At 49.0% G+C, this 24,455-nt stretch overlaps 1 protein-coding gene across 2 annotated transcripts in view; it reads left to right on the forward strand.

Annotated features, from left to right (window-relative positions):
* The first annotated feature begins 6,139 nt into the window (after positions 1–6,139).
* RAB10 (RAB10, member RAS oncogene family) overlaps positions 6,140–24,455 on the forward strand; it is a 46,217-nt gene continuing 27,901 nt past the window's right edge. For both annotated transcript variants that reach the window (XM_054383797.1, XM_054383798.1), the window contains exon 1: positions 6,140–6,266. In XM_054383797.1, coding sequence (XP_054239772.1) covers positions 6,140–6,266 — 127 coding nt within the window. The remainder of the gene's footprint in view (positions 6,267–24,455) is intronic.

Raw genomic sequence — 24,455 nt, forward strand, 5'->3', positions numbered from 1 at the left:
GGGATCTTCTCAGTGCAGATCAAGAGCTAAAGGGTAGGGAGCAAGAGGGTGGGACAGACTCTTTTCAGTGGTGCCCAGTCACAGAACAAGGCCAAGAGGCACAAACTGGACTTCAGGAGGTTTCACCTGAACATAAAGAGAAACTTCTTTCCTGTGAGGGTGATGGTGTCCTGGAAAAGGCTGCCCAGAGCAGTTTTTGAGTCTCTTTCTCTGCAGAGATTCCAAACTGGCCTGGACATTGTGATCGTGGGCAACCTGCTGTGGGTGACTCTGCTTTAGCAGGGTGGTTGGACTGGATGATCTCCAGAGTTCCCTTCCAACCCCCACCATGCTGGGATTCTGGAATTAAACCTGCAAGCACCTGTTGGACATCCACCCCATCAGATTGTGCAGAGCTGGACCGGGCAGTGACAAGGGCAGAAAGGTCCTCAGACATGTCCAAGTGGCCTGTTGTTGGCAGAGCCCCAGTGATCCACCCTCTCTGGCACTGCCTTGCCAGCAGCTGAGCCGAGGTGACTCTGCAGAAATAAGAGCCATGTCCAGCACTCTGAGGCCTCTGCCAGAGGCGCTGGGCTCTGCGTGACCTTTGCATCCTCCTGCACCTGGCAGTGCTGACCAAGTCCCCCTGCTCTTCATGGGGTGGTGTGAGCTGGAACAGAAAACGGGGGAGAGGCTCCTTGTTTCAGTGATGTGGAGCTGTCTTTTTTGAACCTCTTACTCTCTGGCTGTGCACTACAGTCCTGTCTGAGACACAGGCGGGGTAAGAGGCAGGGATTTGTGATCCACTGTGGTGCCATTCTGGGGTGTATTAGAAGGGTTTTGGTTAGTAGGTCGAGAGAAGTTCTCCTCCCCCTCTACTCTACCCTGGTGAGGCTGCATCTGGAATATTGTGTCCAGTTCTGGGCTTCTCAGTTCAAGAAGGACCTCAGGGTACTGCTTGAATGAATCTAGCAATGAGCCACAAAAATGCTGAAGGGAGTGGAACATCTTCCTTATGAGGAGAGACTGAGGGAGCTGGGGCTCTTTAGCTTGGAGAAGAGGAGACTAAGGGTGACCTCATTCATGTTTATAAAGATGAGTGAGTGCCAAGAGGATGGAGTCAGGCTCTGCTTGGTGATGCCCCATGACAGGACAAGGGGCAATGGGTGGATGTTGAGGCATAGGAAGTTCCATGCAAACACAAGGAAATTTTTTTCACTCTGAGCATGATAGAACACAGGAACAGGCTGCCCAGGGGCATTGTGGAGTCTCCCTCTCTGGAGAGAGACCTGGCTGGATGCGTTCCTGTGTGATCTGCTATAAGTGATCCTGCTCTGGCAGGGGGCTTGGACTAGATGATCTCTGGACATCCCTTACAGCCCCTAACATTCTGTGACTCCATGATTCTGTGATTCTATGAAAGCCTGATCTTTCCAACATCAGTGGTAGGAGCCACTCCAAACATCAGTCTGTGGCCTTTTGGAAGCAGCTTGGTCTGGCTGTGCAGATCAGGAAGCCTGGTGAGACTCAAGCAAGCATCTGCAAAAGAGAAAAGCACCATGTTCCCTTCCCTTTCTCAGGAATTCATCTTTCTGACAAAGCTTATTTCATAGATTGGGCTCTCCAGGGGTGTCTGAAGACATTCACCCAGCTCCTGTGTATAGTTTGGTCTTTATTTTGAGTTTTTCCTTCAAAGAAGGCTTAACCTGTGCCTGTGTCTGAGCACTAGAGCCCCTTGTCCCCGCCTTAGCTCAGAGAAGAGCTATAGAAAACAAAGCTGCTTGTTCACCATGGCCGTAAGGCTGCTGGTACCTCCTGGGTGGCTGAGATCTCTTCTTATCCCTTTGTACACCAACACCTGGGCCCTGCTCTGTGAGAAGATCTGAGTAACCAAGCTTGGCATGTTGCTTCTTTCCCCAAGCAAACCTTCCCGAATTTGAATACCATTGCATAACTCCCTTGTGATTCACTTTTCCCCTCCCCATGGTGAGATCTGGAGGGCATGAATCTGTGGTGTGGTGTTGCAACTGTCATTACTCAGCTGTTCCTGGGCTCTGACAGCTGGGGAGAGGCTTCTGGCTCTCCTCATCCACCAAATTTGGTGATTAACCCTTGTGACATCAGACCAGTCCCTCCTGTTGTCAGGACAGAAGATTGTTGGGAGGATCTGGCCAAGCACGATCAATGGGCCAAGGTCAGTTGTACGAGGCTCAACAAGGCCAAGTGCCAGGTCCTGCACTTGGGTCACAACAACCCCATGCAACACTCAAGGCTTGGGGCAGAGCAGCTGGAAAGCTGCCTGGCAGGAAAGGACCTGGGGGTGTTGGTTGACAGCAGATGAAGAAGAGACAGCATGTGCCCAGGTGGCCAAGAAGGCCAACAGCATCCTGACTTGGATCAGTAATAATATGTCCATTAGGACCAGGGCTGTGATCATCCCTCTGTACTTGACACTGGTGAGGCTGCACCTTGAATCCTGGCTTCAGTTTTGGCCTCTCACTCCAAGAAGGACATTGAGGTGCTGGAGTGTGTCCAGGGAAGAGCAACAAAGCTGGTGAAGGGTCTAGAGCACAAGTCTTGTCAGGAGTGGCTGAGGGAACTGGGGTTGTTTAGACTGGAGAAAAGGAGGCTGAGGCAAGACCTTCTTACTCTCTACAACTCCCTGAAAGGAGGATGGAGTGAGGTAGGTTTTGGTCTCTTCTCCCTAGTATCAACTGATACAACAAGAGAAAATATCCTCAAGTTGTGCCAGGGCAGGTTTAGATTTGATATCAGGAGCAAGTTCTTCCCCAAAAGGGCAGTCAGGCTGCCCAGGGAGGTGGTGGAGTCACTGTCCCTGAAGGTGTTAAAAAATATGTAGACACCTCAGGACATGGTTTAATGCCCAGGGAGGTGTTTGGTCGATGGTTGGACTCAATGATCCTAGAGGTCTTTACCAGACAAAACAATTCTACGATCCTATGTGGTGGGGATAGCTGCCAGAGCTTTTCTAACTCTTCCTGAAAATCTCCAAACTTGTCAGCCCTGCAGTGATGGTCTTTTGACTGGGACTCACTAAAGCAACCAAAAGCAAGGGTGTGCTTGTCCCTGGTGGTGATCTCTAGTGGGATCAGTTCCCTCAGGGAGTAACATACAACATCAGGGACAGTTTTTGATGTCAGATAGAAAATCATTGAATCACGGAATGCTTTAGGTTGCAAAAGACCTTTCAAGGTCATTTAGTCCAAACCCCCTGCAATCAGCAGGGAAGTATTCAACTACAGTTGGTTGCTCAGAGACCAGTCCAACCTGACCTGGAATGGTTCCAGGGATGGGGCTTCTACCACCTCTCTGGGCAGCCAGGGCTAGGGTTTCAGCACTCTGAGTGTAAACAATTTCTTCCTTCTCTCTAGTCTGAATCTCCCCTTTTGTAGTTTAAAACTATCACCCCTTGTCCTGGCATAACTGACCCTGATAAAAAGTGTCCCAATCTTTCGTATTGGACCTGTCAAATACTGAAAGGCCACAACAAGGTTTCCCTGCAGCCTTCTTTTCTGCAGGCTGAACAACCCCAACTCTCTCAGTCCTCACAGCAGAGGGGGTCCAGACCTTGGATCATAATTGTGGCCTCCTTTGGACCCTATTCAACAGGTCTATGTCCCTCCTGTGTTGAGGACTGCAAAGCAAGACACAGCACTGCAGGTGGGGTCTCACTAGAGCAGAGAATAGGGGCAGAATCCCCTCCCTCAACCTTTTGCCCACACCACTGGAAATGTATCCCAGGAGATGGCTGGCTTCTGGGCTATGAGTGCCCATTGCCAGCTCATGTTCAGCTTTTCACCTACACTACTCCTAAGCCCTTCTCTGCAAGGCTGCTCCCCATCCCTTCAGTGTGGACTGATACTGAGGGCTGCCCCAGCCCAGGTCCAGGACCTTACACTTGGCCTTGTTGAACCTCAGGAGGTTCCAGCTTGTCCTAGCCCCTCTCAATGCATCCCCTTGCTCAGGTGTGTCATTCCCACCACTCGGTGTCATCTGCAAACTTGCTGAGGGTGCACTTGATCGTGCTGTGTCTTTGTCTTGTTTGCAGCGGCATATATGACTTTGCATTGCTTCCTCTCCAGGATCCTAAAAGAGAAACTTCTTTGAAGCCCACTAACAAATTCTTTAGGACAAAGGATTGCTGTAAACCTTGGTACAATCATGGTTTACACGCTGATAAACCTTTGGGGTGTGGCTGGAAGCCACTGGTCTCCAGTCCGTGCCTGTGGCAGCGCCTTCACGACAGAGTCCCCCCTGCACACTTGTGTTTTGCCTCCTTATCTACTCAGTTGTAGACAGGAAGCATTCCGGATGGTGCCCTTAAACTGATTTAATGAAGCACTAAAAATAATCCTTTCCTGTGAAACTGCAAGCTCCTGCCCTGTCTGCTTTGTCAGCTCCTGGAGGGAATCTGCTGTGAGAGCTGGAGGTTTCTGGAGAGTGAGGCCTGAATCCCACCGGCGCTGTGCAAGCAGAAGCTGGGGGTGGGGCTGGGATATCAAAATACAAGGGGATAAAAATCCTTGTCTGTGTTGAGAGCTAAGCTGTACTTTGGGAGGGGCTGGATGGGAGGGATACAGTGTTAAAGCCTTTGAGGTAACTCATTCTGCAAACAGTGGGATATCACTGATTGCAGAATACTTAATGATGTGAGTAAATTGCAACTGGCGCTGCGGAATGGGTTGAGTTTGAACGTGCGTGAATGCTCGCTTGTTTGGAAAGGGCTGCTCCTCCCTATGTTGAAGCAACGGGTTTCCAGAAGCCCCCTGTAATGGGGCATTTCAAGTGGCTTCAGGGGTGACTCCACTTCAGCTTTAACAGGAGGGTTTGCTCTCCAGTCTGGCAGCAGCAGGAGCTGTGACTGAACAATCTGAGCACCCAGGTAGTCACTGGGAATTATCTACTGCTACTGGTCTGACCAAGTGCCTGCCGTGCAGCTGCCCAGGTCCATCGCCTGGGCTGCAGGTACCCATCAGTTTCTCCGGGTTTTGCTTCCCATTTCAGGCAGGAAGCTGCCTCGCCTGTCCCCCTGCACAGCGCCCGGGTCCAGCTGCTCGCAGGAGCTGCTGGGCTGTTGAGCTCAGGGCTCTGCTTCACCCTCGGTCCCCCAGCAGCAGTGCCAGGGCACTGCCTGTCCCCGGACCGGCTCTCAGCAGGCAGTCAGTCGCTGTGGCTTTCTGCTGGCTGCTCCTCGCCTTCCCCGGTGGAAACCAGGACCCACGCCCTATGTGCCAGGCCTGGCGGCTACAGCCTGAGGCGTGGGCAGCTCGGGGGGGCTGCTGCATCCTGGGTCTGGGGAGGCCGCCGGTTGCAGCAGAGAATCTTTAGGGGCACTAAGAACCGTAGTGGGGCTGGCAGGGCTTGGGGAGTGGGGGGGAACACCACGGGACGGGGGACAAGCTCGCGGCAGGCGACGCGGATACTGGAGTTCCCTGTGAGGGTCCGGCTTCTCCTTAACCCCGCCCGCCGCCAGGGGGCAGCCTCCTCCCCGCCGTGATGTCACCGCGGTGGGAGGTGAGATTGGCAGGTAGGCGCACCCAATGGAAGCCGAGGGAAGCGGGACTTCCGGCCGGCTGGCCCAAAGACGGTAAGGGCCACCGCCCCTCCAGGCCTCGCCCTCTGGCGCGCGGCCACGAGCGTGGGTGACGTCACCGCGCCGGCGTTCTGCGGTGGGTGCGCGCGCGCGGTGATGTCAGGGCGTGCGCGCCCCCGCCCGGAGGCCTGCGCGGTTTAGCGAGCGGCGCGCGCAGCCTCCTCGGCAGCGCCTGTGAGGAGCCGCCGCTGTCCCGGGCAGCCGAGCCGGGCCAAGCCGAGCCGGGCCAAGCCAAGCCGAGGGGTTATGAGGCCGGGCGCCGCCGCCTGTCCGTGAGGAGTAGCGGGCCCGTGGCGGCGCGGGGAGCGTGCAAAGCGCCGGGGCCGCCCCACGACAGGAAGCCATTTTGTGGGCCCCCTCCTCCTCCTCTTCCTTCTCTCCTCCTCCTCGTCCTCCTTCGCCGTCGCCCTCCCGAGTGGCGCGGCCGGTGTTAACGGCCGGGGTGGGCGGGCGGACCCGCGGCGGGGGCGCCCGGTGAACGAGGGCGGCGGGGGGGAGGCGAACAGAGGGGGCCAGAGCGGGCGGCGGTGGCCGCCGCGCCTCCCTATGGCGAAGAAAACCTACGACCTGCTCTTCAAGCTGCTCCTCATCGGGGACTCGGGGGTCGGCAAGACCTGCGTGCTCTTCCGCTTCTCCGACGATGCCTTCAACACCACCTTCATCTCCACCATCGGTCAGTGCCTCCCCCGGTGTATGTGTGTCCCCTCTCCGCTGCCCCGGGGATCTGGGCCGGCGGGCACACCCTCATCTGGGCCATCTCAAAGGGGAACCCCCATATTCGATGGGATCCTGCAGGCTCCTCATGCCCGCGTGGGCTGCACCCTTGCTCTCTGTCTCGCGGCTTTTGGTCGTGTTTTCTTGTGTCAGCCCCCGCGTTCGAATGTCCCCAGGGACCACCTCTCCCCACCCTTTGGCCTTCTTGCTTTCTCCGTGGACGTGAAACCCTGGGAAAGCCGGCCGCCCTGGTCACACCCCACACCTCTGCTGCAGGCAGGAATGGTTTGGTTGCTCTCCGCAGTTGAGCGCAGCAGCTCTCTCGGTGACCCTGAGCGACCCTCTCATTTGCTACCTCGGGGGCTGCGTTGGCAGCTTGTCTCCCCCACCCTTAGGCAGCTAGCAGTGAGAGCCCACCTGGCTCCTTCCATCTTCTGCTCCCTGCACGTCTGAGGGTGGTGGGATTGCCATCCCTGCACAGTGTCTTCCCCGCTATTGATTTGGCTTAGTAGAAATTACTACAGTCGTGGGTGGGGTCTCTCTTCTTGCCCAGCAAAGCTGTCCTTTCTAAGTGAGCTGCTGGGCTTCTGGCAAAGCTGACTTTAGCCCTTCACTGGTGTGGAGCTCCTGACTATGGTAGTTTCTTTGACGTCGTGAAGGAGAGCTGTGAAGGAGAGCTGTGTGTTTTCCTAGGTTTTCCTCTTTGCACTTAATCTGTGCTGTGAGACAGGCCTTGTACCTAACCTTCTTTCTCCCTAGGTTTGTCAGAGTTTTGTTTTTCTTCTCAACACCATCTTGGTTTGCAGATTAAGAGTTCAGGTCAGCAAGCTTCTAACCGTGGTAACTGGCAATTTAAGAGCATTCAAGCCTGTGCTCTTTCTTACAACACCCACTGGTGTAATGTGCAGATAGCTACCACACCTCTGGAAAAAAGAAACCTTTTTTTTTGTTGTTGTTGTTGAGGGATTTGAATAGTTTCTGGCTTTTTGTCCTTGATATAAATCCCTTGAATGCTCAGCTGTTCAATGAGGGGGGTAGAAAATTGAGTATTGGTGTAAATTTTAATCTAGATGTAAACACACACCTGTGTACTTCCTCATCGGTGTCAAAACATCACCCTAAAAACTGCAGGTTTAAAAAAATGTATGCAAAATGTACATTTAAAATGTATGTTTGTAAAAATACTCTCTGAAGCCAGCCTTGGGTAATTGAAAGGGGATGAAAAGTCTGTTTGGGGGACAACACGGTGTCAATACACCATGCTTTTTGTTGCCTAAAAGCTCTTTGGGCTTCAACTCAGGATTTTCCTTGATCGTTTTGGGGATGTGTGTGAGACAGTCACTTTATCTTGTCCCTCAGCATTGCATACCTTGACTATTGAAGGCTGTATTTATTTTGCTGCTGTGGCTATAGTGTAATTCTGCGCTGTTTGGCACATCCTTCCCTGGATCACATGGTGGTTGGTGCTTTTTGACTTTGCTGGAAAGGTTTATTTCAATTCTCAGAGTTAAAAATAGTCTTAGTTAAGATGTCAGTGGGTATATGGTGGCTCTTGCTCCAGAGAGCTTGTGCTTTTAGTCATCAGTGATTTTTAGTGATTAATAATTAGCGTTAACTCTTGGTCTAGCGGAAGTTTTTGAGTGCTCAGGCCGAGTATCAAGAGTGTATGTGTAGAGCTGCAAAGCATTTCTGAGCAGTAGATATTTTGTTCTGGAGCATATAAATTCTTTATAGTGTGTGTACACCAGAAGGCAATCAAGTTTTATTTCCTAAACTTGGAATGAAATGCTTCAGTATGGTAGCAGTGAGCACCTCTTGATGATTGATTAGAATCATCACATTGTTTTGGTTGGAAGAGACCAGTTGGAGATCAAGTCGAACTGTTAACCCAGCACTGCCAGGTCGCCACTAAATCATGTCTCTCAGCACCACACTTTACAGCTTTTCAGTCCCTTAAGATATGGGGACTCCGCCACTTTTCTGGGCAACCTCTTCCAGGCCTTGACAACCCTTTTGGTGAAGAAATTGTTCCTCGTGTCCAACCTAAACCTCCTCTGGCACAACTTGAGGTTGTTTCCTCTCATCCTATCACTTATTTTGTGTGGGAGAAGAGACTGACCCCCACCTCGCTCCATCCTCCTTTCAGGCAGTTGTAGAGAGTGAGGTGGTCTCCCCTGAGCCTCCTTTTCTCCAGGTTCAACAACCCCAGTTCCCTCAGCTGCTTCTCAAAAGACTTGTGCTCTAGACACTTCACCAGCTGTGTTGCCCTTCTTTGGGCATGCTCCAGACCCTCAATGTTTTTTTGGAGTGAGTGGTTGGTATATCAGACTATGCTGGACTTGCACCTCTGTGGTGGAATGTAGCAGGTTTTGAGGTACAAACAGGTTTTTCATGTGGTGCTGAATTCTAGGTGCTTAACTGCCAAAAGATGGCTTAAATTTGTTGTTTCCCTAGTTCTGTAACTGGTTGATGAGGGAACATGGTGGGGCAAGTGTCCTGTGCAAGCAGTGTCTGTTGAAAAGGATACTCTGTGTTAGCACCTTCCAAAAAGCATTCCTTCCATGAAGAACAGATCCCAAAAAGGGTTAAAATACCTGCTCACATAGTTGTTCTCTGCATTATTACAACAAAACACAACCTGGAGCCCAGGAACTTCTATCTGAACATGAGAGAAAACTTCTTTCCTGTGAGGCTGCTCAGAGAAGCTGTAGAGTTTCCTTTGGAGAGATTCCAAACTTGCCTGGATGTGATCCTGGACAGCCTGCTGTAGGTGACCCTGCTTTAGAAGAGGGGTTGGACTTGGATGATCCCCAAAAGTCCCTTCCAACCCCCCTCCATGCTGGGATTCTCAGATTCCATGGAAGTGATTGAGTAATTTCTCTGAAGATTTGCTACCTCAAATTATCAATTTTCAGATTTTTCCCCATCTGCAGTGGTGGTGGCAGCAATGACAACCAAAGGAGGTAACTGGGATCCTGTAAAGGTGCTTTCCCTGGTGGTATCTGCCGTGATAAAACCCCCGAGCAGCAGCTGATTCTGAAGCTGAAAGAGGGGGAGTTTCTGGGAAAACCTTAGCAGGAGTCCTTGACCTGTAGCAACAAGGAAACACTATTTCCAAAGCACTTGTGTACACAGTACATGACATCAAAGGTGACTGGCTCCCTGGATGGCTTTCTCCTTGTGTTTGTGCTTGGCAGCTTATTAGCTCCGATTCATGCATTTGTGTTTACAGTCAGCTCCACCAAGACCCTGAGATAGTCAAGCGTATCGAATATGCAGTAGTACTGGTAACTGTAGGCAAGAACTTGCTCAGTCTTTATAGGAATAAGATGGATCCCAAAGAATTAGAGAATCATGACCAGGTTTGCATGGGAAGGGACCTTTAAAGGTCATCTAGTCAACCACCCTGCAGTTAGCAGTGACATCCTGAATTAGATCAGGTTGCTTAGAGCCCTGTCCAACCTCATCTGGAATGGTTCTGGGGACGGACATTTACCAGTGCCGTGGGAAACCCGGGCAAGGGTCTCAGCACTCTGAATGTAAACAGTTTCTTCCTTCTACTTTGTCAGAATCTCCCCTCTTTTAATTTAAAATCATCACCCCTTGTCTTGTCATATCAGGCCCTGCTAAAAAGTCTGTCCCAATCTTTCTTACTGGCCTCTAAGTACTGAAAGCCACAACAAGTTCTCCCCGGAGCCTTCTCCACGCTGAACAACCTCAGCTCTCTCAGCCTGTCCTCACAGCAGAACGCTTCTAACCCCTTGATCATTTTTGTGGTCTGTTCCAGACCTGCTCCAACAGGTCCATATCTTTCCTGTGCTGAGGACCCCAGAGCTGAACCCAGCACTGCAGGTGGGGTTCGTCCAGTGTGGAGCAGAGGGTCAGAATCCCCTACCTTGATCTGTTGGCCATGTTGCTGGGGATGTATCCCAGGAGACAGTTGGCTTCTGGGCTGTGAGTGCTCGTTGCCAGCTCAAGTCCACCTTTTCCCTCACCAAAAGAACATCAAAATGAATCTGACTACTTCTAGTAACTTTAGAGAACAAAGCCCTTGTAAGTGCTGTGAGATTCCCTCTAAGTGCTCCCGATTTAGGTAGAGCTCTGGTGGACTCTAACCTACTTGGCTGTGTTCTTTCTTCTGATCATTACTCATACTGTGTGTGACACTACAAGTCCAAAGGGAAATAGAATAATTTTTGAGGCTTGATCACCCCCTATTTTATTCTGAGCAGAGCAATGCTAAAGCTGTGCTAAGGAGTCTGTAAAATTCATATTTTAAATGCAGAGGTTTATGAAAATTGCTGTCTGATAAAATCATTAAGGTTTTTTTTACCTCAGTTGTGTTTATTTTACTACTTTGTCCTTTATCAGAAGAGGTTTTGAGTTGCTAAGCACTTGCTTTAAACTGAGTTTTCTTTAATATGTTGATCAATGATCCAGACATGGAGATCAAGGGCAACCTTATCAAGTTTGCAGACAAGAAGTTGGGTGAAACTGTTGATCTGCTGGAGTGTTGGAAGGTTCCACAGGAGGGACCTGGACAGCCTGGATCAATCAGCTGAGGCCAATGGGATAAGGTTCAATAAAATCAAGTGCCAAGTCCTTGGGTCACAACAACCTCCTGCAATACTCTAGACTTGGGGAAGAGTGGGGAAGAGTGGCTGGAAAGTGTCTGGTGGAAATGGATCTGGGGATGTTGGTCAGCAGTCTGCTGAAGATGAGCTGGTGTGTGCCCAAGTGACCAAGAAGGCCAACAGCTTCCTGACTTGGATTAGGAGTAGTGTGGCCAGCAGGACCAGGGTAGGGATCTTCCCTCTGTCTTTGGCAGTGGTGAGGCCACACCTCAAATACTGGGCAATGAAGCTGTTGAGGGACCTAGAGTACAGGTCTCATAAGGAGCAGCTGAAGGACCTGAGGTTGGTTAGCCTGGAGAACAGGAGGCTCAGGAGAGACCACCTTACTCTCTACAGCTCCCTGAAAGGAGATTGTAGAGAGGTGAGTGTCTGTTTCTTTGCCCAAGGAGCAAGTTACAGCATAAGAGGAATGGCCTCAAGTTGTGCCAGGGAAGGTTTAGGTTGAACATGAGGAACAATTTCTTCCCCAGAATGATTGTTAAGCCCTGGAACAGGCTACCTAGGACAATGGAATCCCCATTCCTGGAAGTACTTGAAAGCTATGTAGATGTGTTGCTGAGGAAGGGGGTTTAGTGGCAGACATGGCAGTGCTGGGTGGATGGTTGGACTTGATGATCTTAAAGGTCTTTGTTGGCCTAAACAATTCTATGCTTCTGTGATTCCTTTGGAATCAGTGCATATTGGTACAGTTAAGCAGTGAAACTTTTTAAAGTAAGTCCTCAGCAAAAACACTAAATGTAAGAAGCTTCTTCTTGCATCTTATGAGGATGGAGTTGTTCAGCCTGGAGAAGAGCAAGCTTCAGGAAGGTCTTGTTGCAGCTTCTCAGTACTTAAATGGACCTATCAGAAAGCTGGGTATGGACTTCTTGGCAGGGTGTGTTGTGATAGGACAAGGGGTGATGGTTTTAAACTAAAAGAGGGAAAATTCAGACTAGATAGGAAAAATTAAATTGTTTCTGCTGAAGGTGGTGAGACCTTGGCCCCGGTTGCCCAGAGATGTGGTAGGTGGCCCATCCCTTGCAACATCACAGGTCAGGTTGGACTGGTCTCTGAGCAACCTCTTCTAGTTGAAGATGTCTCTGGGTACTGCAGAGTTAGTCTCTATGACCTCTAAATGTCCCTTTCCACATAAACCATTCTATGACAGATGAGGTATAAAACTTGCTGTTATAGGAGATTTTTGGGGCAGAAAATATCAATGGGTTTAGAATGGAAGGAGAAAATTGAAGTAGTTCCATTGGTGGCTGTTGGGCATGATGATCTGGATGCAGTGTGGAGCTTGGGAATCACTCAGCTCTTGGTTGCTGGAGGTTGAACCAGTATTTTGGTTGTGGATTTAGTGTGATATGGTATGATTGAGGGTGTTTGGGGTTTGTTATTTAGGACCGTGGATATTGAGCAGCAGTTTTGCTCATGATGTGTGGATGAAGAGCTGAAGAACCAAGCTGGCTGGAAAGTTTTCCAACCAGCTATTTTTTTAGCTGAGCTGGATCAGTTGCCTGATCTGGCTTCTCATGTTACCATATAAATCTGTACTGGCAGAGTGCTCAGGGCATCTGAGGACATGGAAACACCAGACTAGGTGGCACCCATAGCCAAAATGCACTTTTAGGGTTGCAGTTCTTGCCAACAACACCCTCCACTGCCTGGTGTTCTCTCTTCCCTGCCCCCAGTATGAAACAAACTGTAATACTGGGCTAGCTCCTTTCCCTGCTCTTCTGCTGTCACTGCCCTGGGGCAAAACCAGTTGGTGAAGGATGAGAATGCTTCTGAACTCCTTACTCAGGCACATACCTGTCGGGTGGCAGCACAGGGACATGTAGGCTTGCTGCTCCTTTTGCTGCCTGCACTTGTGATGATGTTGCTATTTATGTTCAGCTGAAACTAATAGGCAGCTGTTACCTAAATGTGCTAAGTATGATGAGAAGATCTGGACACGAAAGGGAAGGAGTGTGTGGAGCTTTGACTGCTCCGATTAAGCCAGTGTTGTGTCCAGGAGGAGACTGAGCTGTCATTTCAGCAGTAAGTGGCAAAGATAAAGGGTGGATGAAGTCACTAATGTTTCGTAGGGTAAAGCGTGTCAGATTCAGAGCACAGGCTTGTAGCTTCTTGTGACAAGCTGCCCATATAATCTGTGGTTTGCTCTTGGATTTACAAGACCAGAGGAAATGCCTGTTGAAGTGCGTAGAAAACTTGCTCAGCAACTACTAAGCTGGGATATAATTTTCGTTTTAAGAAACCAAAGACTTTTTTTTTTCTTTTTTTTTTTTTTTTTTTTAGCACCTTGTCGAATGCTAAACATGACTGAGGGGTGCAGAGAAGTCATTTCCCCATTGCTTACTGATGTGACAAGTGGTGTCCTTCAGGGACCCATACGGGGACCAGTGCTGCTTAATATCTTCATCAATGACATAACTGGTGGGATCAAGTGCACCCTCAGCAAGTTTGCAGATGACACCATGCTGAGTGGTGCAGATTGCATGACTGAGGGACAGGATCCATCAGAAGTGACCTGGACAAGCTGGAGAAGTGGGACCATGTGAAACTCCTGAGGTTCAACAAGGCCAAGTTCAAGGTCCTGCACCTTGACTGGGGCAACCCCCAGCATCAATCCAGGCTGGGGGATGAAGGGATGGAGAGCAGGCCTGCAGAGGAAGACTTGGGGGGGCTGATGGGTGAAAAGCTGGACAGGAGACAGCATTGTGTGCTCACAGCCCAGCAGCCAATTGTTTCCTGGGCTGCATCCAAAGCAGTGTAGCCAGCAGGCTGAGGGAGGGGATTCTGCCCCTCTGCTCTGGTCAGACCCCACCTGTGGCCAGCTCTGTGGTGTGGGGTTTTGTCCTGGTAGGCCTTGCTTACCGTACCTGCCCTTGGCAGCCCCTGGGAGCAGGATGTGGGCTGCTTCCACCAACTGGTGGGAACAGTTTGCTCTTGTGCTTCTCCTTTCTGGAACTTGGAAAGGCAGCATGTTCTGTCTTGTTAGCCAGTGATGGAAGAGCTTCTGCAAGGAACCTTCATCTTGCTTAGAGTTGAGAAATGTTTGGGAAAGAAATTGGATGGGAGCAGGGATTCTGGAGGCAGCAAGTGGGTGCCTGTTTTGCTCTGTGACCGCCTGATGACACATGAAGAAGGGTTTCAGCCCATGTCGATTTTGTGCAACCCTTGTGGGAGAGTAACAAGGTTGTCAAATTTCCAGTGCTGTGGGAATTCCCTGTCTGGCCCTGGAAACACTGGAAAAGGACCAGAGCTGCTGCTGCAAGGCTTTTGGACTGTTGTATTTCAGTATGACTTCACTGTATGGGTTTTTCTTCTCTGCGTGGGTTTAGCTGAAAGCCTTGTGTGGGTTTAACTAGAAGTCTCCACGTGGTTTTGTTCTTTTCTGTAGCTGCAACAACTTTGAGTCTTTCTCTCCTGCTGGAGTTGTGGCTGTTTCATACTGTGTAACCTGGAGAAATACCTGTTTAGGTCTTGCATCTCCAAAATCTGCCGTAATGCTTCCTGAAGGGGCCTGCTTGCTTGATTGCTGTTGAGTATGGAATGCCTACTCTGACATCCATACCTGTACAGCTTTTTCCTCAAGGATGCTTTCCAAACTGATGTTCTTTCATATCTGGAGTAATTCTACAGACACTAGATGCACTGAAGCAACTGATGGATTGGGGGGAGTGGTGTAAATGATCTCTTCCTGATAATGTGCTTTATTTACTGAGAGTTCTTTGGCACCACAGTCTGACAGGGCTGTGATCAACATCATCCTTGGTGAAAGACTATCAAGGGCTCTAAGCTTCAGAGCCCTTAAAAGATGCGGTTATGAAGATGGGTAGTACTGTGATAACTTCAGGTGTCCTTTGCCTGTCCTTTGATTCACAGGGCCATCAGAATGGTCATCAAAGCTGGTCTTGTCAAGTTGTCTCATCTGTAGCTTGTGAGATCAAACTTTCGGGTCTCTTTCACGGTAACATACACTTGGTCCTGAATAAAAAGTTACTCTGCCATCTGAGATGGTTATGTCTTAACTCAGTCTTGCTGGAATTTTAGTGTTCTGAAGGTGATTTTACATTTCACTTCAGATGTTCAGGTATTAACTTTGGGCACGTAGGAATTAACCCATTGTAGGCTGATGTGCCAATTGTGATCCCCCTGCCCTGCTAACCACAGGCAGTGTTACATGTAGTTCCTCATCACCCACACTCGCTGGAGGCTGACTTCACACAATCCCAACACAGTGGGGGTTGGAAGGGATACCTAGGGATCATCCAGTCCAATACCTCCTGCTAAAGCAGGATCACCCAAAGCAGGTTACCCAGGATTGTGACCAGGTGGGTTTGGAATCTCTAGAGAAGGAGACTATGTAACCTCATGGTGGCCTCTTCTGGGTCTCCAGGACTCTCACAGGAAAGAATTTTCTCATCTTCAGATGGAACCTCTTGGTTTCCAGTTTGTGCCCATTGGCCCTTGTCACTGGGCACCACCGAAGAGTCTGGCCCCATCCTCTTGCCCCTCTGCCCTTTAACTATTGATTGGCATTGAGAAGATCCCCTCTCAGCTTTCTCCAGGTCCATGTCTCCAGGCTAAACAGCCTTCTCTCACACGAGAGATGCCCCAGTCCCCATAGTATCTGTAGCCTCTGAACTCTCTGAACAGTTCCCTGTCACCTGCTGTAGGTGACTTTGCTTTATGAGGGGGGGACAGAGGAGTTGGACTAGATGATCTCCAGGGGTCCTTTTAACCCCCGCTCTTCTGGGATTCTGTGAGAAACAACTATTTCTTGTGACGCCATCTCTAAAATCACATGCTGGTGAATTTGGCTGTCAGTACTCTGCTACCCAGACTAGGAGTTTATTGAACATATTAGTATATGAAAAATGTGATGGCAAAGAATTAAATCAGCCCTGCAACCTGGAATTCACTGACAGCAGAGGTTATTGCTGCATGGGATCAATGCTGAAGTGCTGTTTCTTGCTAGAGCTTCATTTCCCTTTAACCCCCCTCCTTAGTACCTTCTGAATAAAAACCTTATTGTCTCTCTTTCCCTTGGTATGCATAAAACATCACTGAAATAGTTTCTTTGTTCCTTTTGTTTTGTTTGTGGCAGCCTTGGTTTAGCTGCTGGAATAACAAAATAAGAAAGTTTCTCTTTTCTGAAGAAGTTCCTGCTTGTGTGGAAACTGTGGATGGTCTCAGACCTCAGCAGCGGTGTTGGCCATGTCAGGCTTCCACTCCAGGAAGATTTACCTTTTTTTTTTTTTTTTTTTTTGAACAGGGATTATTTTTTTCCCCTGTAGATTTGAACTGTACTTTCACATTACTTCTGAAACTCCTTCCCTAGAAGGAGCAAGTGAAGAGAGATCCTGTGGGACCCTCAGTGTTGATCTACTTGCTTTGTGTGGCCACCTCAGATCTTTCCGTGCAGTGTGGTGTATTGAGGACTGGCTCAATAGACCTTGCTAGACAAAAGTTATGTTAATGCTTATAAATGAGATGAAGGCAGCTGGGGAGGAGGGGATGAGAAGGTTTCATAACTGGTTCTGGCCCGAGAAGTGGCTGCTGCTGTATGTAGCAACTTACTTGCACCAGAGTGATACTCTTTGAACTTTTGTTCAGAGGCAAGTTGGTTCATCTCTGCAAGTTGGACTTCTGCAAATCCATGGGCCCTGATGGGATGCACCCATGAGTGCTGAGGGAGATGGCTGATGGTATTGCTAAGCCACTGTCCATCTTGGAAAGGTCATGGAGAACAGGAAAGGTGCCTGAGGACTGGAGGAAAGCCAGTGTCACTTGAGCCTTCCAAAAGGGCAAGGAGGAGGATCCATAAAATCATAAGCCAGTCAGCCTCCCCTCCATCCCTGGAAAGGTGATTGAGCTGCTCATTTCAGAGGTTGTCTCTAAGCATATGGAGCAAACAAAGATTATCAGGAGTAGTCAGCATGGATTCAACAAGGGAAAGTCATGCTTGACCAGTCTGATAGCTTTCTATGATGGTGTGACAGGCTGGGTAGGTGAGGGACGTGCAGTGTGTGTGTTGTCTGCCTTGACTTTGGCATGGTTTTTGACACTGTCTTCTGTAACATCCTCCTAGGGAAACTTAGGAAGTGTGGGTTGGATGAGTTGACAGTGAGGTGGATTGAGAACTGGTTGAAGGACAGAGCTCAGAGGATTGAGATCAGCAGCACAGTCTTGTTGGAGGCCTGTAGCTTGCAGTGTTCCCTAGGGGTCAGGACTGAGTCCAGTCTTATTCAAATCTTCATCAGTGACCTAGATGAATGGGCAGGGTGAACTCTCAGCCAGTTTGCTGATGACCCAACACTGGGAGGAGTGGCTGGCACCCTGTCAGGCTGTGCTGCCATTCAGTGAGACCTGGACAGACTGGAGAGCTGGGCAGAGGGGGGAACCTCATGAAGTTCAAGAAAGGCAGGTGTAGGGTCCCGCCCCTGGGGAGGAATAACTCCCTGCACTAATACAGTTGACCTGCTGGAAAGATTACCTAAGTGACCCTGCTTTTGCAGTGGGTTTGGACTAGATGATCTCCAGAAGTCCCTTCCAAACCCTACCATGCTGAGACGTGATTGTGTGGTTTGTTGTTGTCTCGGATCTCCACATTAGTCTGCTTGGTGTGAATGTCAGGTAGACTCACAGTACCCAGAATTAATGGCAGCTCTGCTTTGTGCATGTCTGAATTGATGCCCAGGCTAATGCACTAGTTTCTTAACTGTTGGAAATAGCTGGCACTTGATGCCCAGAGCTTAGTCCCAGCATCCATTTTACTGGGAAGTGGTCCTTGCACTGGTTATCTCCTGAACTTTGCCCAGAGGCTGATATGGTGACTACTAGCCCTCAAATCAAAACTATGAGATCAAAGCCATGCCGCGAACACTTAGCCCACTGGCCGAAGCTCTGGTCCTGGGAATTTCCCTTTCCATCAGGTGACTCACTGGGGGATGTGGCAATAGCGTGCTGCTCAGCATTTCATACCCTGGAGGGTTCACAAGCAGAACTTCAGCAGTTAGACCTTGCCCGAAGTCCCCCACCCTGTTGCTTTGCCAGAAGAAAAAAACCCCATGTTGTTCTTTTGTACTGCCTCAGCCACCTCTGTCAATTTGCATCACCAGTGCTGCATTTGTTAGTCACCCAAAATTGTGGCCTGAGTTGCTGAGGCATGAATGTGTGTGCTATTGTCACTCCCTTTGAACGTGGAGGACATGATGCCTCTCAAGGACAGGTTACTGGAAAACAAGTTGTTTTGAGCTCTTGTGGATTAAGCTTTATTTCATTTAGACACCCTGGTCATTTAGCCCTCTGGTCAAGTATCTCTAATTCATGTTTGAAGCTGATATATCATAGTTCCTTCTGCAGAGGGGCCATTATCTTGGTTTTACAGAAAGGTCTTTGCAAATAAACTTTGCTGTTAGCTTTTCCTTTCTAGGTCAGTGTTGAAATGTATGCAGTGGAAGGAGTAAGGGAGCTGGAACTTGAGAAATATGTAGAATTCTTGTTAAGTCACTGTCTGCGTCATAGAATCCCAGCATGGTGGGGGTTGGAAGGGACCTCTGGAGATCATCTAGTCAAACCACCCTGCTAAAGCATTGTAACCCAGAGCAGGCTGCCCAGGATTGAAATGTCCAGAAGGGTTTGGAATCTCACCAGAGAAGGAGACTCCACAGCCTCCCTGGGCAGCCTCTTCAGGGTTCTGGCACCCTCACAGGAAAGAATTTTCATCTTCAGACAGAACCTGCTGGGTTCCAGTTTGTGCCTATTTGCCCTTGTTCTGTCACTGGGCACCACTGAAAAGAGTCAGGTCTCATCCTCTTTAGGTACTGATCAGCACTTGGAAGATCCCCTCTCAATCGGCTCTTCTCCAGGCTAAGCATTGCCAGGTGTCTCAGCCTCTTCTTGTCAGAGAGATGCTCCAGTCCCTTCATCTTTGTAGCCTCTGCAGGACTCTTTCCATAGGTCCTTGTCTCTGTTGAACTGGGGAGCCCCAGAACCAACCCCAGTATTCAGGATATGGCTTCCCTAGGGCAGAATAGAAAGGGAGGAGAATCTCCCTCGACTTACTGGCCACACACTTAATGCATCCTTGGAGACTATTTGCCTTCTTGGCTACAAGGGCGCATTGCTGGCTCCTCGGGAGCCTGTCTGCAAGTGCTCCTGTGTCCTTAGTGGAGCTGCTTTCCAGCCTGTCAACCCCTGACCTGTTCTAGTGCAGGGAATTACTTCTCCCCTGGGGCAGGATTCTACCTTTGGCCTTTATTGAACTTTATGAGGTTCCCTCTGCCCAGCTCTCCAGCCTGTCTGGGTGTCAATGTTGAACAAGGCAGTGCTGGGGTTTTTTTGGGTTTTGTTTTTATTAGCTGTTTTAATTCCAGCTATGGAGGTGCAGAGCCCTTCATGTTGTAATTAATCTTATCAAACATCTGAACAATGCCCCTTGAGGAGTAGCAGCTTCCTGGAGTTTTTGATGTATTGATCGTCTTTATTTCCTTACAACCTGCTGTTTTCTGAGACCTAAATTTGTGGTAGCTATATTGGCTTTTGGAGTGATTCATTCCAGAGTTAACTGGTGTTACCTTGTGATTTTAATATAAATCTCTGAAAAAAAAAACAAACTCACTGATGAGGCTTCAGGTGAGGCTCGTAGTGAGAGAACATTTTTGGGGTACTGGAAGACTTTGGTCTTGACCTAGATTTAATATGCCTCCTTGAAAGGAATTGATGCACAAAGGAAGCTTCTATGTGTGTGACTTGTCTGCTGCTTAGAAAGGAAATGGGAACACTTCAAAAATAATTTCAAGTTAGGAGAGTGTCTTTCACTCTGTTAGCTCTGAATCTTATAATTCTGAACATTGTTGTCCATCTGTTTGAGAGTAGAGAGGCTCTACAGAGGGATCTGGCTAGGCTGGCTGGCTGGGCTGTGGTTCAACAAGACCAAGTGCTGGGTCCTGCACTTGCTTTGTAATAACCCCCTGCAGTGCTTTGGGACTTGGGGAAGAGCAGCTGGAAACTGCCTAATGGAAAAAGCCCCCCAGGTGCTGGTTGACATCTGGCTGGAGATGAGCCAGTATGTACCCAGGTGGCCAAGAAAGCCAGCAGCGTCCTGACTTGGGTCAGCAATAGTGCAGCCAGCAGGACCAGGGCAAGGATCATTCCCCGTTCTCAGTACTTCTGAGGCCACACATCAAATCCTGAGTCAGGTTTTTGGTGCCTGACTCCAAGAACAACATTTGAAATGCTGGAGAATGTCCAGAGAAGGTCAACAAAGCTGGTGAAGGGTCTACAACACAAACCTTGTGAGGAATGGCTGAGGGAACTGGGGTTGTTTAGTCTGGAGAAAAGGAGGCTGAAGGGAAGCTGCCTTACTCTTGTCAACTTCCCTGAAAGGAGTTTGGAGTGCAAGAATGGAGGTTGGTCTCTTCTCCGAAGGAACAAGTGACAGGACAAGAGGAAACAACCTCAAGTTGCACCAGGGGAGGTTTAGGTTGGGCATGAAAAACAATTTCTTCATGGAAAGGGTGGTCGAGTCCTGGAACAGGCTGCCCAGGGTAGTACGAGGTGGAGTCTTCCTTCCTGGAGGTATTTAAAAGTCATGTTAGATGTGTGCTGAGGGACATGGTTTAGTGGTGGATTGATGGTTGGACCATCTTAAGGGTATTTTCCAGTCTAAAAAAATACTATCATTGGATGATTCTGTGAACAGTTCAATGGCTGAGGGTGGAGGCAGGCTGCTTGGAAAGCACAGGTGACACAGCTGTGGTGCAGCATGAACATCTCTTTTCTGCAAACAATGAGGATGAATGAATTCACATGGTGTGACCTTTCCCAGATAAGAGGTCAGGCTGGATAACAGTGGCCTTCTATTGTTTGGGGGAGATTAAGCCAGATATTTGAGGGGGGTGGATATAAGGCAGAGGACTGGATTTGTCACCAAAATGAATATTCATCTGAGTTATGAGTTAGAGTTGATTTGCATAAGTCAAATATCCCCACAATGCTGAGTCTGATTTGTTGGTGACGTGTGACAGCATTTGAAAGCACAACAAATGCTGGCATCTTGAGTGGAAGAATGTAGGTCACACTGAGAAGCTTCTGTCTTTCAGGATTGTCATCTGCTTTGTTAAGATGAGATTAATTGGTAGGAGACGATCTGGCAGCAGTGATGCTGCTCATGTCCCATGTTCTCCCTTATGTTACCAGTTCTGGAACTGAGCTGTATTGATGAGGTGTTAGAGAAATGCAAGGAAAGGCAGATTTATAAAGATACCCTAAAATCATTGAAAAAATTGAGGAAAGGGCTGTGAAGATTCAGGAGAGCTTGATAGTACTGGGGTTGTTCAGTCTAGAGGAGGCTGAGGGGAGGCCTCATTGCTCTCTACAACTACCTGAAAGGAGGCTGAAGCCAGGAGGGGGCCAGCCTCTTCTGCTTGATGACAAGCAAGAGGACTAGAGGAAATGGTTACAAGCTGCACCAGGGGAGGTTTAGGCTGGATATTAGGAAATATTTATTCACTGAAAGGGTTCTCAAACATTGGAATGATCTGCCCATGTTGACTGGGCCAAATCATCATCTTCTCCCTTGGATGATACATGTCACTCAAGATGATCTGCTCCATGACTTTCTCTGGAAACTGAGGTCAGGCTGACAAGCCTCTAGTTTTCTGAATCCTTCCAGCCCTTCTTGTAAATGGGTGTCACATCTGCTAACCTCCAGTCTACTGGCATTTCACCAGTTAGCCAGGACTGCTGAAAAACGAGGGAGAGTGGCTTGGTGAGTCACCCTTGGGTGGATCCCATCTGGTCCCAGAGATTTATGTGTGTCTAAATGGTGTAGCAAGTCGCAAACAGTTTCTCCTTGAAGCCTGGTGGCCTCATGCCCTTCCCTGGCTACCAGCTTGGGGCTGCGTACCCAGATAACATTTACTCTTGCTGCTAAAGACTGAGGCATGAACACTAGAATGAAGTTACTGGTTCGTGAGTGCTGGTTGACAAAATGTTGCCCATGACACAGCAACGTGCCATGCAGTATGGCCATGAAGGCCAGTGGTCTCCTGGGGTGTGTTCAGATGAGTGTGGCCTAGTAGGTCAAGGGGGGTTCTTCTTTCTCTCTGCTCTGCCCTAGTGAGGCCATCTCTGGAGTCCTGGGTCCAATTCTGGGCTCTCCAGCTCAAGATAGACAGAAAAGTACTGGAGAGAGTCCAGCAGATTCAACAAAGATGCTGAGGGGACTGGGGCATCTCTCCATTGAGGAAAGACCTGGGTCTGTTTAGCCTGGAGAGGAACAGCCCGAGAGAGGTTCTTCTCAATGCCAGCTAATACCTAAAGGGTGTAGGTCAAGAGGATTGGGCTAGACTTTTCAGTGGTAACCAAGGACTGGAGAAAGGGCAATGGACACAACTTGGACCCCAGGAGGTTCCATCAGAAAATGAGGAGAACCTTTTTTCCTGTGAGGGTGTTGGAGTCCTGGAAGAGGCTGCTCAGAGGGCTTGTAGAGTTTCCGTCTCTGGAGAGATTGCAAACCCACCTGGACATTGCAATTGTGGGCAGCCTGCTGTCAGTGATCCTGCTTTATCAGGAGCATTGGACTTGGATGATCCCCAGTGGTCCCTTCCAACCTTCATCATGCTGGTATTCTGTGTATTAAGATGCATACTGTCACACTAGCACATACTGTTGGTTAAGGATCTTTAACTTGCCTTGACAGAGAGGGAGTTTTGATCATAATTCCTTTTCTTGAGACCTGCTCTATGAACATCTCCGCTTTCAGGATGTTTCATGTATGGTGGATCAGTTGAAGGTACAGCAGTTTAAATGCCACTTAGAAAACAGTTCTATGTAGCTGTTGGTATCGAGGTGGTGTGCATTGACGCTGGTGACCTTGAGATAAAGGAGTCAATTTACCCACGTGATAGTTCATGAGGGTACTAAAAGCGTGGAGTTGGCTGTGTAAATGGCATAGGTTTTAGTGAATGAATGACTGGGAGAGCACTTGGGGAAGGTATTTCAGGAAAGGAGAGGCCTGTGAGTGATAGACTCAATCTATTGATTAGGGGATTCATAGAATGGTTGGGGTTGGAAGGGACCTTTAAAGATCATCTGGTTCCAACCTCCCTGCCATGGGCAGGGACAGCTCCCACTAGACCAGGTTGTGCAAGGCCTCATCCAGCCTGGCCGTGAACACCTCCAGGGAGGGGACATCTGTGACCTCCCTGGGCAACCTGTTCCAGTGCCTCACCATCCTTACTGTAAGGAATTTCTTTCTAATATCCACTCTAAATCTGCCCTCTTCAAGCTTCAATCTATTCCCTCCTATCCTATCACTACAGCTCTTGTAAAAAGACCCACCCCAGCTTTATTGTAGACCCCTTTCAATTACTGGAAGGTTGCTATAAGTTCTTCCCAGAGCTGCCTTTTCTGCAGGATGAACAGCCCCAGCTTTCTCAGCCTGTTCCCATAGGGGAGGTGCTCCAACCCTCTGATCATCTTCATGGCCCTCCTCTGGACCCACTCCAGCAATTTTATGTCCTCCTTATGATTCATCCCAGTGCCTGGAAAGAGGATTGGAAAAGAGTCACATCGTTTGCAGGTGGTGGAATTAAAGCAATTAGATCACTTGTTTCTGTTATTGTTGTCCTCCCGTGCATCCCTCCGTCAAAACTGGGCTCTCAAGCAGCACTCTTACTTTCATGGATGTTCTCTTGTGGAACTTTCTCAGGCTGCTAGAATTAAGAGCAAATTTCTTAAGTTTTCAGATAAAGTTACTTTGTGCAGAGGCAACTTTTGGTGCTCTGGAAATGCTGAATTGTCATGACGTGAAACCTTGTAGAGCAGGAAGAGTGAGTTCTTGTAGCTGCTCTAGTTTTGCATGCTCTGTGCTAGAAGAAAGTTACTGCAGAGAAGATGAAACACTTGAATACATTGAATTTTGGTTTTGTTATTACATACATCTGTTGTCTGTTCATATCTCAAGTACTTCATTGTGGTCTTGGTCATAGATTGTCAAGAAAGATGAAATTAAAGGTTTAGAAGAGGACAGCAAAGAAGCCATTTCACTGTCACCACCTCTGATTCCTGATATTCTCCTGCTTGGTCCTGCTTGGCAGCTGGTTCACAGAGAATCCTGGCATGGTGGGTGTTGAAAGGAACCCCTGGAGATCATCTAGTGCAACTGCCTTGCTACAGCAGGGTCACCCACAGCAGGTTGCCCAGGATCACCATGTCTGGGTGCATTTGGAATCTCTCCAGAGAAGGAGAATCCACAGCCTCTCTGGGCAGCCTGTTTCAGGGCTCTGGCAGCCTCACAGTGAAGACGCTCTCTTCTCTGGGTGGTGGCTCTGGGAGCCCTGCACTGCCTCCTTCATTGCTCTGACTGCTGCGACTCTCTTTGCCTGTCCTGGCACAAGATTTCTCTGTCTGAACAAGTTATGGAGGTGCTCCCTAGCCTGCAGTCAGGTAGGAGTCCTGAGTCTTTGAAGACTGTAAGGAAGTACTTTCAGGTAATCTTTTATAAAGAATGATTGTAG

This window comes from Indicator indicator, chromosome 9, assembly GCF_027791375.1.
Source record: "Indicator indicator isolate 239-I01 chromosome 9, UM_Iind_1.1, whole genome shotgun sequence".
Taxonomy (NCBI): Eukaryota; Metazoa; Chordata; class Aves; order Piciformes; family Indicatoridae; genus Indicator; species Indicator indicator.